The sequence below is a fragment of the Castanea sativa genome, chromosome 2, assembly GCF_040712315.1.
Source record: "Castanea sativa cultivar Marrone di Chiusa Pesio chromosome 2, ASM4071231v1".
Classification (NCBI taxonomy): Eukaryota; Viridiplantae; Streptophyta; class Magnoliopsida; order Fagales; family Fagaceae; genus Castanea; species Castanea sativa.
Window position 1 is genome coordinate 50,300,720 of NC_134014.1, and position 12,722 is coordinate 50,313,441.

The 12,722-nt window shown below is 34.8% G+C and overlaps 1 protein-coding gene across 1 annotated transcript; it reads left to right on the forward strand.

The window, feature by feature from the left end:
- The first annotated feature begins 2,793 nt into the window (after positions 1-2,793).
- LOC142625476 (small ribosomal subunit protein RACK1-like) lies at positions 2,794-3,612 on the forward strand. Its single transcript, XM_075799125.1, has 2 exons — positions 2,794-2,806; positions 2,981-3,612. The coding sequence occupies exons 1-2, from the start codon at positions 2,794-2,796 to the stop codon at positions 3,610-3,612; spliced, it is 645 nt and encodes a 214-aa protein (XP_075655240.1).
- Positions 3,613-12,722: the final 9,110 nt, after the last annotated feature.

Sequence of the window (12,722 nt, forward strand, 5' to 3'; positions counted from 1 at the left end):
GAGTGTGTTTCTTTTGTAGATTTTGGGATTTGTACCCAAAAGCTCTCTAAAGTCTTTGATGAGTTGTGTGTTGAATCTTTTGTGAGATTTGAGAGGTGTTTACCTTCATACACACACATAGAAATATCAAGATCAAGATTCGCATCAAGAACTTGATGGTTGCTTCAGGTTCTGCCTAAAGAACTTTCAAGAAGATTTGAAACCTTTGAGAGGTGCTTTAAAGTCACAAGTAGGAGAACTTGTGGTTGCTGCAGATCAAGGAAAGAAGTAGTCCGTGGACTCGGAGCTATCATGTGGTCATGGTAGTAAGTTTTCTACTCGAGGTAGTAATAGGATGTTAGTGGTCTAAGTTTTATTGTAAACTTCAATTTTTTCTAGTGGATTTGTTTTTACCTTGAAGATAGTTAAGTTAAATCCTCTCCAAATTTTTTTACCAGTTAGATTTTCCTAGGTCATCAGATCTTTGTGTTTTTTACTTTCCACATTATATTTGTTCTGCACATATTTGTTTAACCTAGACTTAATTAATAAACTTGTTAATCAACTTGGCATAATATTAAGTTAAACATATTGTGTTAAGGGGTTTAAAACTTAACAATTAGTTTGGGGGTGGTGTAGCATGGGTTTTATTAAAGGAAAAAAATTACAATATAGGTGGTCACGTTTTTTATTAGATAGAACTTCGATTTTTATTTTATTTTATTGATAGTAGTATAGGCGTTGCTTTATTGATATATAATATACTAGTTGTTAACAAATTAAAAAATAATTTTTGTGAAAAAAAATCATATATATATAAAAGAACTAATTAATAAATATAATATTTAAAAAAATATTAAGTAAATCTACTATATTATCAATTTAAAAAGAAATGTCAAATAATTAATTAGTAGTTTTGCATTTAAACAAGCAATTATATAAAAATTATTATTATTTAACTAATATTTAAATAGATTGAGAGCCTCATGATTTGCCCCAGCCCCATGGAAACCTGATAATATTCCAAAAATGCAATTTTCATTAGTAGAATCTAGAATGTAGAAGAAGGTGACTTCTCTTTACTTTCGTTTCTGGAACTGGTACGAAATCTTATTATTGTGGCAGTTTCTGGAGTTCAATATGGACACTTGAGCTCGTGTCCTGTCCACATATTGCTGGTCCAAGGTTTTTTTTTTTTTTTTGGAGCAAATTTGCTGGTCCATGTTAACCATGGACGAAGCCATGTTTGGACTTGGGGGGGCAATGGCCCCCCCTTTTTTTTTTAAAAAATTATTATTTTTATATAATTATGTACTAATTTTAGCAATTTTGTTTTAGAAAATTACACTTTTGCTCCCTTAAAAATATCATTGATTCTTTTAAGAGTATTGTTACAGTCACAAATTTTTCTATAATATTTTTACAGACGGTTAAGGTAGCAAATTCTTATTGGTTCGCATTTGGGCTTACCACTTACATTATTAGCAATTTGTAAAAAGGTTTGTAGTTCAAACATTTTCCACATTTTATAGACCATTAAAAAATATTTATGTCTAAAATCTAAAAAAAGAAATATACAAGCCCAAAAAAATTAATACAACAAAAATTATCAATAGTAAAACTAAAAAAAATAAAAAAATAAAGCCTGATAAGCCAATTTTACTTAAAACAAAAAATCTAACCCTTTAAAAAATTTTAAACAACTAGCAACTAAGCGACTAAGTAGCAACAAAGTCGAAGGCCGAAGTTATTGCACACAACCAACAGCAGAGCCACCCCCCCTAACTCCAAGTTCTGGCTCCGTCCCTGATGTTAACGGTAACGATACTAATTAAATTGACCTGCAAGCTGCAACAATAATTTTAAGAACAAGTGAATTGTTAGGCACAACAGCAATAATGTTTTTTTTTTTTTTTGGAGAAGAAAATAATAATGATGTGATCCTACCAAAAAGGGAGGAAAAACCACCTTGTACTTTTTAGATAAAAAAAAAAAGTTATTAAACCCTAAAACTTTGTCGGACCAATAAGACTTATTTCAATATTTTCTTTACAGACAACTTCATCATTGCAAGATAATGAAATCTCTTAACAAGTGTTTTATATAATAATTTTTTTAAATCCATTATTTTTACTTTTTAATATGAATTTTTTTTTTTGTTTTTTTAGGAAAAATGCTAAAATTATAATAAATTTTTCTATAAAAAAATTACAAATTAATGTAACTGTAAATGTTATCAGTGACATGGGGCTTACAAAGATGCTATAGATATTATAAACTTTACAACATGAGACTTATAAAGATATATCATCAATTACAAAAAAATTATTTAAAAATGCAATTAATAGGTCATTGAAGTCCACCAATCATATTCATAATCACATCAAATTATAAAAGTTATATAGTAAAATTTATAATATTATCTTATTTGAATTACTTGTGATTAGTGCCATATCTATTTTTAAGACTTATGCATTTAAATTTACACTACACAAAACGCGCTTTTGGGCCGCGTTTTTTAGCCGCGTTTTTGTAAAACGCAGCTACAGACAGCGGTTTTGAACCGCGTTTTACAAAAACGCAGCTCTAGGAAACACATATAGCCGTGTTTACTAAACGCTGCTATAGACCCGCACTGAAGCCGCGTTCTTTGGTGTTGAGGCTGCGTTTGGTAGGTAGAATTTCAGCCGCGTTTTTAGAAACGCGGCTACAGGGATTTCTTTATTTTTTTATTTTTAATTTTTTCTGGAGCCGCGTTTAAAAAATGCAGCTCCAGACCCGCAGAAGCTGCGTTTCATCAAACGCAGCTCCTAAATGGTGAAGCCGCGTTTGATTAAACGCAGCTCCAGACATGTTGAAGCTGCGTTTAATCAAACGCAGCTTCAACATGTCTGGAGCTGGGTTTAATCAAACGCGGCTTCTGCGTTTAGTATAAATAAATAAATAAAAAAACCTTCCCTAAATCATTCCTAAATCATATCGCAAAAAAACCCTAAATTAGAAACCCCTCCTCCATTTGCCCAAACCCAAACTCTCTCTCACTCACCTGCCCAAACCCAAACTCTCTCTCATTTCGAAGCTCTTCTTCGGCCTCACCGACTCCTCCTCCTCCTCTCCCGTGACCGCACGATCAAGCTCTGGAACACCCTTGGAGAATGCAAGTTCACTATCTCTGACCAAGAGGCGCACCAGGACTGGGTCTCGTGCGTTCGTTTCAGCCCCAACACTCTCCAACCCACCATCGTTTCGGCGTCGTGGGATAAGATTGTGAAGGTTTGGAACTTGACCAACTGTAAGATTAAGAACACATTGGCTGGACACACCGGGTATGTGAACACCGTCGCGGTTTCGCCCGATGGGTCACTTTGTGCCAGTGGTGGGAAAGATGGGGTGATCCTTTTGTGGGATTTGGCTGAGGGGAAGAAGCTGTACTCGCTTGACGCGGGTGCCATTATTCATGCCCTCTGCTTCAGTTCTAATAGGTACTGGCTTTGCGCCGCCACGGAGCAGAGCATTAAGATCTGGGATTTGGAGAGTAAGAGCATTGTTGAGGATTTGAAGGTGGATCTCAAGACTAAGGCTGAGAAGGCCGATGACACCACCTCTTCCAATAGTACAAAGAATAAGGTATAATTTCAATTTGAGCAATTGTTTTTGAATTTATATTGTGTGTTTATGTTGATTTCAGTTATTCATTAATCAATTGAAGCGAAATTTTTTAAACTTTTTTAATGTTATGATTATGAACACGGAAAAGAATCTAAACACAACATATATGTTCTTCTTGCTTGGATTGTGATTATAATTTTAAACTCTGACAAAGCGTTTACAAAATTTTATGATAATCCCTAATGATTATCACTCGTTGCTGGTGTTATGTATGGTCTTACAAGCATGTATTTTTCTGGTGTTATGGTTCGTTTAATTCTTGTTGCCACTCCTGCTGTATGACTTATTAGTGCCATCGCTGTTTTTGCAACTATAGGTTATAGCCGCTCTCGTAGCAAGGGCCAGGAATAACAATAAGGTTACCCACTCTGGTTCTCTCAAAGGAAGCACTAGCAGTTCCAAGGCTTCTTCTAAGGTGAGAATGAGATCAGGTCATCACTATTCTTCTAAATACTTGTTTATTATTTTGTTTTGGTTATAGAAAGTAGTAGTGCATTTATCTCACATGTGCTCTTCTAAGTGGTTTGTTGTTAGTCAAATTCCTATTGCATTGCATCTGTTGTGAATGACCTTTCAAATCATTGTCCATGGTGTGGATGAAACATGGTTACATGCTTGGGGCTTTTTTTTTTTTTTGGGTGTGTTATCATTAGTTTAAACAAGTATGATCAAAGGTGTATGTGGCTATGTGCCGTTGAGCCTTAGCTCAACTGGTAAGTATTTCATATGCACCAGCTATAAATATATTGATTTTAGATTCTAGTTACTTGTCAAGCCGCCAAATGCATCAAGCCGCCCCTGAATCTATCATTAATCTAACAAAAGATATGATTTTAAAAAGCCTATACTAAATTTAGTTAAAAACTCTAGAAAATCTCAATCTTATTATCAAAACTCTTGTTTTGATTATACATTGATTAATCATATTCAGGTGTATCTTTATTAAAGTATGATGGGGTGACATCCTATCAGTCTTGATAAAGCACCATCCATCTTTACCTATATTACTTAAATTTTGTAGCAATTTGAATCACTAATTTGAACAAAGTTTAGAAAAGGCCTATATATATTATTTATAAACTTATTTGAGCAGTAGTCTTGATGTACAAATTAATAATCCTACACAGATCTATTTAGATGGGTAAATTCCCATCATAGTTTATCCCTTATTAAATTTATACTTGCAAAAATAAAATCCAAATACTTGCTAGTCAACCAGGAGGTTCCTCCTATCCAATAATGTGTTAAATTCATGGCTCGCCTCAAGTTTAAAATAACTATGCATATGCATATCACGTAATTATAACCCACTGTAAAAAAAATTTAGAAATTGAAAAAAGAAATGGATAAATTAAACACAAATTAACTATGCTCCACATAGCTCAATATTTTTTTACCATATGTTCCTATAAACCTCTTCAAGATTATTCCTTGATTTCTTTGGTTTTATTGGACAAATTAATTAAACTTTATACCCAATAATTTGTTTATTTAACATCTTTTAATTCAAAATAATTAATCGTTTTCTTTTAGATGATTCTTCTTTGTTTCCCTTCCCCAACCACCCCCCCCAATTTTATATCATATGTTGAATTTGTTATATGTGAAGGTGAAGTATTTTTCACCTTTTAGGTTTCTTATCTAGATAAGAGTGTTCTGTTTTAATCATGATGCTTGTAGTTGTCACCATTGATCTTCTGCAAACATGAAAATGTCAATTTTTTTGTATTTCTTCATGCAAATTGATATTTTTAATGGCTTCAATTCAAAGCAACCATTTAGCTTTCTAGAACTAATAATTTCACCGTTTATTACTTCATGCGATATGATATGTCGAACTAATATGTTTTCTCTTGGGTCTTTGTCAAAACTCATAATTATTTGATGAAAATATAGTACTTCTTAACGGAATATTGCACTAGATAACTAGATATCCATTTTCTCTTTAATATTGATACATTCTTTTCTATTTGTTGGCCATAATAGATTCTTATCTCATGCATTTCATGTACAGATCATGAGAATAAGATGGTATTAAAATTGGAACCCAAGATTTGGAACTTAGCTAACCCACTAATTCTGCTTATTTTATACGAAGATGGCTGTGTTCTTTATTTGGCCATGCAAAGTAAAACCAAAGTCTGTGTTTTTTGAATATATAATAAACTTGAGCATACTAGACAAACCTATTAACAACATGAATGCCTTAGTGTTTAGTGTATGAATTTTGTTCATCATGTAGGCGAAAGCTAAAGGGGCGCCCGTTGAGCGTGCGGATGTATATCAACAAGTATACCGCACCAAAGATGGGGTTGCTGTTAGTAGCCGTGTATAAGAGAACATGGTAAGCACAACTTGATCGAATGGAATCCTCTATGTTTGTTGTGTTTGTATTGTTTATGGTGTGTAATATGTTGTGGTTTGGTTCTTGTGGGAAAACAGGATAGGATGGCAGCACTGTTGAATGAACAGGGCATGTGACTAGAAGGAGAGATTGGTAGTGGAATCCTCTGGTCGAGAGACGATGCGTATGCTTGGGTGATGGATCGTCCAGAGCGCCCCGGACGTGTACGCGGGGTAGGTTTTGGAATCACCCCATCAGGAAGAAGTGCCACCAACAATTCACTATTTACCTCGAGTCCATTGTCGTCAATCAGGACAACGCAAAGGATTTCAGGGTTGGAGACAAGTCATGAACAGCTTAGGGAGCAACTAACTCAATCAGAGGCGAGGCATAGGGAGGACTTGGCTCAATCTGAGGCGAGGCGTAGGGAGGACCTGGCTCAATCTGAGGCGAGGCATAGGGAAGAACTAGCTCAATCTGAGGCAAGGCACAAAGAACAACTGGACGAAGTGAGGAATTCGATGAGAGAGATGGTCGACAAATTTAACTCACTTAGCCCAGTTATCCGTGAATTATATCCTTCTCAGGTAGCAAACAAATGTTATTTAACGAAACTCAACTTTTTACAATGCATTGTTATGTGATATTAATACAATGCCTTTAATATATATGTAGAATGGCAATGCATGATGGGAATGATGGGAATGCAACTGTGTATCCAAAGGTAAAACAAAATTTCTTAGTATATATTTCTCTAAAAACAGTATATATATATATACATATGTACATACTATGCTATGATGGATAAAGTAGGAACCTCAGCACTCAGTATAGTAGGAAAGAAAACTTTATGCTCGTGAATATGTTATAAAATATTATAAGTTGATTCAGGATGCATTTCGAAGGTTTTGGGTTTTGATATAGTGACTACTCTAGAGTATTGCATTCTTATTTGGCACCTGAAACATGAAGAAAACACTTGCTTGGCATATGCACATCTCCATGACTAGACACATGCAAAATAGGTAATGTAAAGGGAAAAAACAATAGCTCTCATTATCAATCTGATCCATGTATTGCTGAACTTGGTTGGATTGAAAGTTTTGACTAGATTTTGTTATTCTCTCTATGTTTTAATGAAGGGTAAATTGACTACACAACTTACTACACTACTCTTGTTAACAAATAGTTGAACTACAGCTAGCCTTCCTCTCATGTTACTAAGTTGATGAAAACAACATAACTGATATGGGGCAAAGATTGATTCGTAGTACTATATTTTCGTTGTATTGTATTTTTAATCGAAATGAGTTCTCCCTATTTCTAAATAATTTTTTTCCCTTCCATTTTGCCATTTCAAAAGCGAAATAACTTTACTTTAACTCAATAATGTCAAATTATGTCTCTCTCCGTCATAACATTGTTCAGCCAAATTGCTAAGTGATCATGCCTTTTGATAGAAATGTATGAATTTGAACTAATGTTTAGAGTATTAAGTATTGCAAGCAAAAATTTGGCAAGTTTAACTTGACAAAGAATAATTTGTGCAGTTTTTTCATGAAGTGGATAAGAAAGCGTATGTCAAAATGGAGCCAGATGCCATTGAGGATACTCTTGAGGCCTCACAACATGTTGTCATTCTAAGCATGTTGTAAACTTTTTTGTGAATAGACGCAGCTACAAACATTTCTATATATATTTTTGTTAATAGCCGGTTTGGCTATTTGTGATGTTGTTGGCTGTGGCTGTGGCTGTGGCTTTTTGTGATGTTGGGAACTGGTAATATTTTGGTAATTTTTGTGTTGTCCACTTGTTTATGGAACTTGTGTTGGGAAGTTGTGATAGCAGGGAACTTGTGTTTTATTGTGATAGCAGGGAACTTGTTTCTTTTCATAAGTTGTATTGTGTTGGAAACTTGTGATAGCAAGGAACTTGTGTTGTGTTGTGATATACAGCAGGGAACTTGTGTTGTGTTGGAAACTTGTGATAAGTTGTGTTGGAAACTTGTGTACGGAGGGAAGTTGTTTATTTTAATAAGTTGTGTCCATGATTTGGAAACTTGTAATAAGTTGTGTTGGAAACTTGTGATAAGTTTTGTTTGAAACTTGTGATAGCAGGGAACTTGTGTTGTGTTGTGATATATAGCAAGGAACTTGTTTATTTTGATAAGTTGAGTTGGAAACTTGTTGAAGTAGGGAATTTGTTTATTTTGATAAGTTGTGTCATGACAATGATTTGGAAACAATTTGAAGTTGTGTTGGAAACTTGTGATAGCAGGGATAAATCAATGAAGTTGTGATAACAGGGAAAAGAAAGAAAAAAAACAGGGAAGAGGAAAAAAAAAAAAGAGAGAAGCTATAGCCGCGTTTTTTATAAACGCGGCTATAGTTTTTAGCTTCTCAGCTGACAGAGGGCTATAGCCCTCAGCCTATAACAATAAGCGCGGCTCAAGCAGGTCTATAGCCGTGGTTCAAAAATGCGGCTTCAGGCTTGGGCTTTAGCCGCGGTTATAAAAACGCGGCTACAGACCCGCAGGGTCTGTTGCTGCGCCGCTTAGGCGTGGATTGTAAACGCGGCCATAGAAAACGCAGCTATAGGTTATAGTCGCGTTTTCGGGGTCTATAGCCGCGTTTTTGAAATGCGGCTATAGACCCCGTTTTTTGTAGTGTTATCTTATTTCTATTAATACTCAATTCTTTAAACATTCTTAATAGTGGAAAAAAAAAAAAAGTAAACTATTTTTTTTTTAAATTAGGGGCCTAGGCGAAGGCGTAACGTAAGTGGCCTAGCTAGGCCTAGGATTGACACTACACAATAGAGTGTGGTCCTAAATTTGTTTCAGTACAAAAGTCAAGCTAGAAACGATGGAGATGGAGAATTCTGAAATTAATGATTTTTTCTTTGATGCAGGAAGCTGGAATCCAATGCGTACAAAAAGCAAAGAGCCAAAAAATAGAGACCCATGATTCAATGAATCAATCCATTATCTTGTCTTTAATTCTTGACTCGGATGCTCAGCGCAATTTGGAAGCAACAAAAATGTCATTTTGTGGTTAAGATAAAATCATTGACAAAAGGGAGAGAAAAAATTGCATTGAGTTTTTATAAAATAGTCTCCGATAGTAGCATCTTCAATATCTATAAGAAATTGAACAAGGTGTTCAGAAATTAGATTTCCTCAGCTGCTCATGAACTAAAGAAGATATTGTTAATTATTTAAGCTCGTCCATGTATAGCCAAAACACATTGTTTGGTATGGGGGAAGAATGAGAAAAAGAAAAGAAGGTGAGCAAAAGGAAAGGATATATTTTATTTAGTTTAGGAAAATTGAGGTGGATTTAATTAAGGTAGAAGATATTATAAGGAATTTTGAGGGTGTGATTCATTATAAAAAGTATATATTCTGTTAGGATTTATAAATAAACTTCGACCTTAGATATTAGGCATGCGAATGATGCTCTTCTCCCAAAAAAAAAAAAAAAAAGATTTGTGAATAATGAAATCTTCTGTTGGCTAATTTCGTTAAAGGATAAGGCTTTTTAATTTTATTTTATAGGAATTAAAGGATAAGGATTAGGATTTAATTACATGATTTGAACATGGTAGAATGGTAGTAAATAAGAACATTTCAAAATTAATATCAAGTGGTTAAATTTTCAATTCAAACGTTTAGTCTGATTGGTTTTGTAAAAACACACTACATTTTTTTGGTATTTGCTAATTGGTATAGCTGAAAGCCCAAGCCAACTGAAAATAATTTCCGTGGTCAACCAAAAAAAAAAAAAAAAACTACCAAATAAATTTCATTACAAAAAACTCTCCTAATGATAACTTCTCTCTTTGCCCCCCTCTCTCTTCATATACAAACTGTTGACCAACGGTTGATTTTTAGTGACATTTTTTTTAACTCAAATCAATTGCTTTTGCACTTGATATTTATGTTTCAGTCTATTTTAGGTAATAAAAGTTTCTCTCATATTTTTTTTTTGAAATTACAAGAAATATTAATGATTTTTGTAAGAGTCAGTCAACTACTAAGGAGAGGAGAATTTCATAATTTGACAATTATGACCAATTTTATTAATTTTAAAGAAATAAATATGAATTGACATCTTAAAGGAAAAATTAACATTTCAATTTTTTTTTAATCTCCTCCAAGTCTCTCCAATTTGAGGGAACTAAAAATGAAGGGTTAGGAATAGGTGGGGTAAGATACCCTTCCAAAATTCCAAACCCCTTCAAACCCTTCTCCTTCTTCTCTTAAAAAAAAAAAAAAAAAAATCCAAGCAAAGTCATTAAATTATACCCTTCCCATTCACTCTCCTCTTCTCTTCTCTCCTCCATCAACTAGTTATTAGATACTCCGGAAAATAAATGCATATTCTCCGCTTTCACATAATTATGGGTCTCTCTAATTAAATTTATGATGGGACTCACAATTCATGTGAGAGAGAGGAGTACACATTTCCTGTACTCTCAGAGTATTCAATAATTTTCCCCCTCCATTTACGCAAGTTGTTACAAGATGTTAGTAGCAATGTACCACTACCAGCCAATTGCAAATACTGCCTTAAAAAAAAAATCTATGAGAATTGAGCACAAGTTTAATTACTGGAATCTGTTTATAAATTAAATCCATTACAAATATGGTAGATCATTTATCCACGGCTAGGGTTGTAAACGAGCTGAGAATGTTCAAGCTTGAGCGGGCAACTAATATAAAGTATTCAAATTTGGTTTGAGCTTGAACTAAGTGTACAAACTATGTTTGAAGTTGAACTTGTCAAAAGTCCAAAAGTTTGAACTTGGCTTGATTTTGGGTTGGACATTTGGTCATAACCTCCAATTTTAATCAAAAGCTTAGTAAGATATGAGTTTATTATTTAAGATCATATTAAAGTTATTACGAAGCCCATAAACGAGCCTAAGCTCGTTTTGTTTTATTTTATTTTATCAAGCTCTATCGTTTATGAGCTTGTTCATGAACATTTTTTTTTTGCTTGGACTTGACTCATTGAATAAATAAAATTTAATGAAGGCTCAAGTGTGACTTGTTTATAACCAAATAATTATGAACGAGCTTTTTATATTATCAAGCCTGCGCAGCTGCACTATTTATGAATAACATGGTTCATTTACAACCTTGTGGACCACGATTTGTTGGAAGTTTGGAACTTTGTTGTATCACCTGATCGTAGTAGTAGTACTACCACTAGGTAACCACTAATATTACTTTAAACATTTAGAGAAGAAAAAGATTATATCATAAGATTTTGGGACTTGGGAGTGTCATTAGCAATTGCGTTAATATGGAGTGGAGGGCTCGATTATTGTCAACAATAAGTGTGTTTGGTTGTAAATGAGGGGAAGAGAAAAGAAGAGCAGAGAGAGAGAGAAAAGATAATAAAAAAAAAAGCTTCCTTTTTACATGTTTGGAAAGAACAATTGAGGGAAGAGAAAAGAAAAGAAAAAAAATATTTAATTTAGATATATGTTTTTACCTAAATACCCAAAATAAAAACCAAAGTATTTGTTTCGGTGATAGACAAAATTGAAATTTTAAAAGTCATTAGTAGTGGTGCCCCAAAAATTGCAGGCTTTTTACTTGTCTTTTTTTCCTCATTTTCACCCAATTTGGGTGGATAAGAAAACTAGGCCCAAATGGATGCTCACTCCTTCCACTTTATCTTCATTTCATTCCTACAATTAAGGCTGTCCAACTCACTCGGCCACCCGCCCGTACCCGACCCGCTTCCACCCGATCTGACTGCTCCGGTGGTTGGACGTGGGTCCCGTTCTCCAAAATCCGACGTCGGCGGGTCGGTTTCAAGTCCTCTCCTTCAAAACCCGTGAAACCTGAACCGCCCAAAGAGCATGAACGTTCTGTGAATTCTCCAGCTTTCCGACGAGATTTCAGCTTGATTTCGTAGATTTTGTCAACCAAAACAATAAGATCCGACCATATTTGGTGAGATTCAACAAGATTCGAGGAGATCCAAGCTTATTTCGACGAGAACTCGACCAAACTTCATGAAATCTGATGAGATTCGAGGAGATCCAAGTTGATTTCCGGTGAGATTCGAGGAGATCCAAGCTGATTTCGGTGAGATCTTGACCATATTTGGTGAGATCCGGCGAGATTTGAAGTGATCCAAGCTTATTTCAGCGATTTTCGGTGCAAATGAACTGCGTTTTTGCAGATTCTGGCGACGTTTGCAGAATTCGGCAACCCTCTGAACCGACCGAACACTACCCGAACCCGAAACCAACTCGACCGATTGACGCCGGCGGTCAGTTTCGGGTCTCTCCGCCTTCCAACCGACGCCGGTGAGTCGGATCCAGGCTGGGTCGAAAACCGGCCCAGCCCGACCCGTGGATAGCCCTACCTACAATGTCAACAAAACAAGAGAAATTGTCATATTAGCCCAATTTTCTTTCTTTTTTCTTCTCATCCTCTGTTTCCAAACAAAGCGTAAAAGAAGAGAGAAAAAGATAATGCTATAGACGCAAATTTTACAAGGTTGAATTAACATAATTTTATTAGTTATCGGAGTTCATTATTGTGTCAACAAAATTTAATTAGGTCAAATTTTGACTTGATAATAATAATTTGCCACATTCACAAGCTGTGGAATTTTTTTGTGGGGGGGGGGGGGGGTGGGGGGGAACTCTTTCACATTTTGTATCTTACCCATTGTACACACTAACTGTGAACCAGTGTCTTATTTTG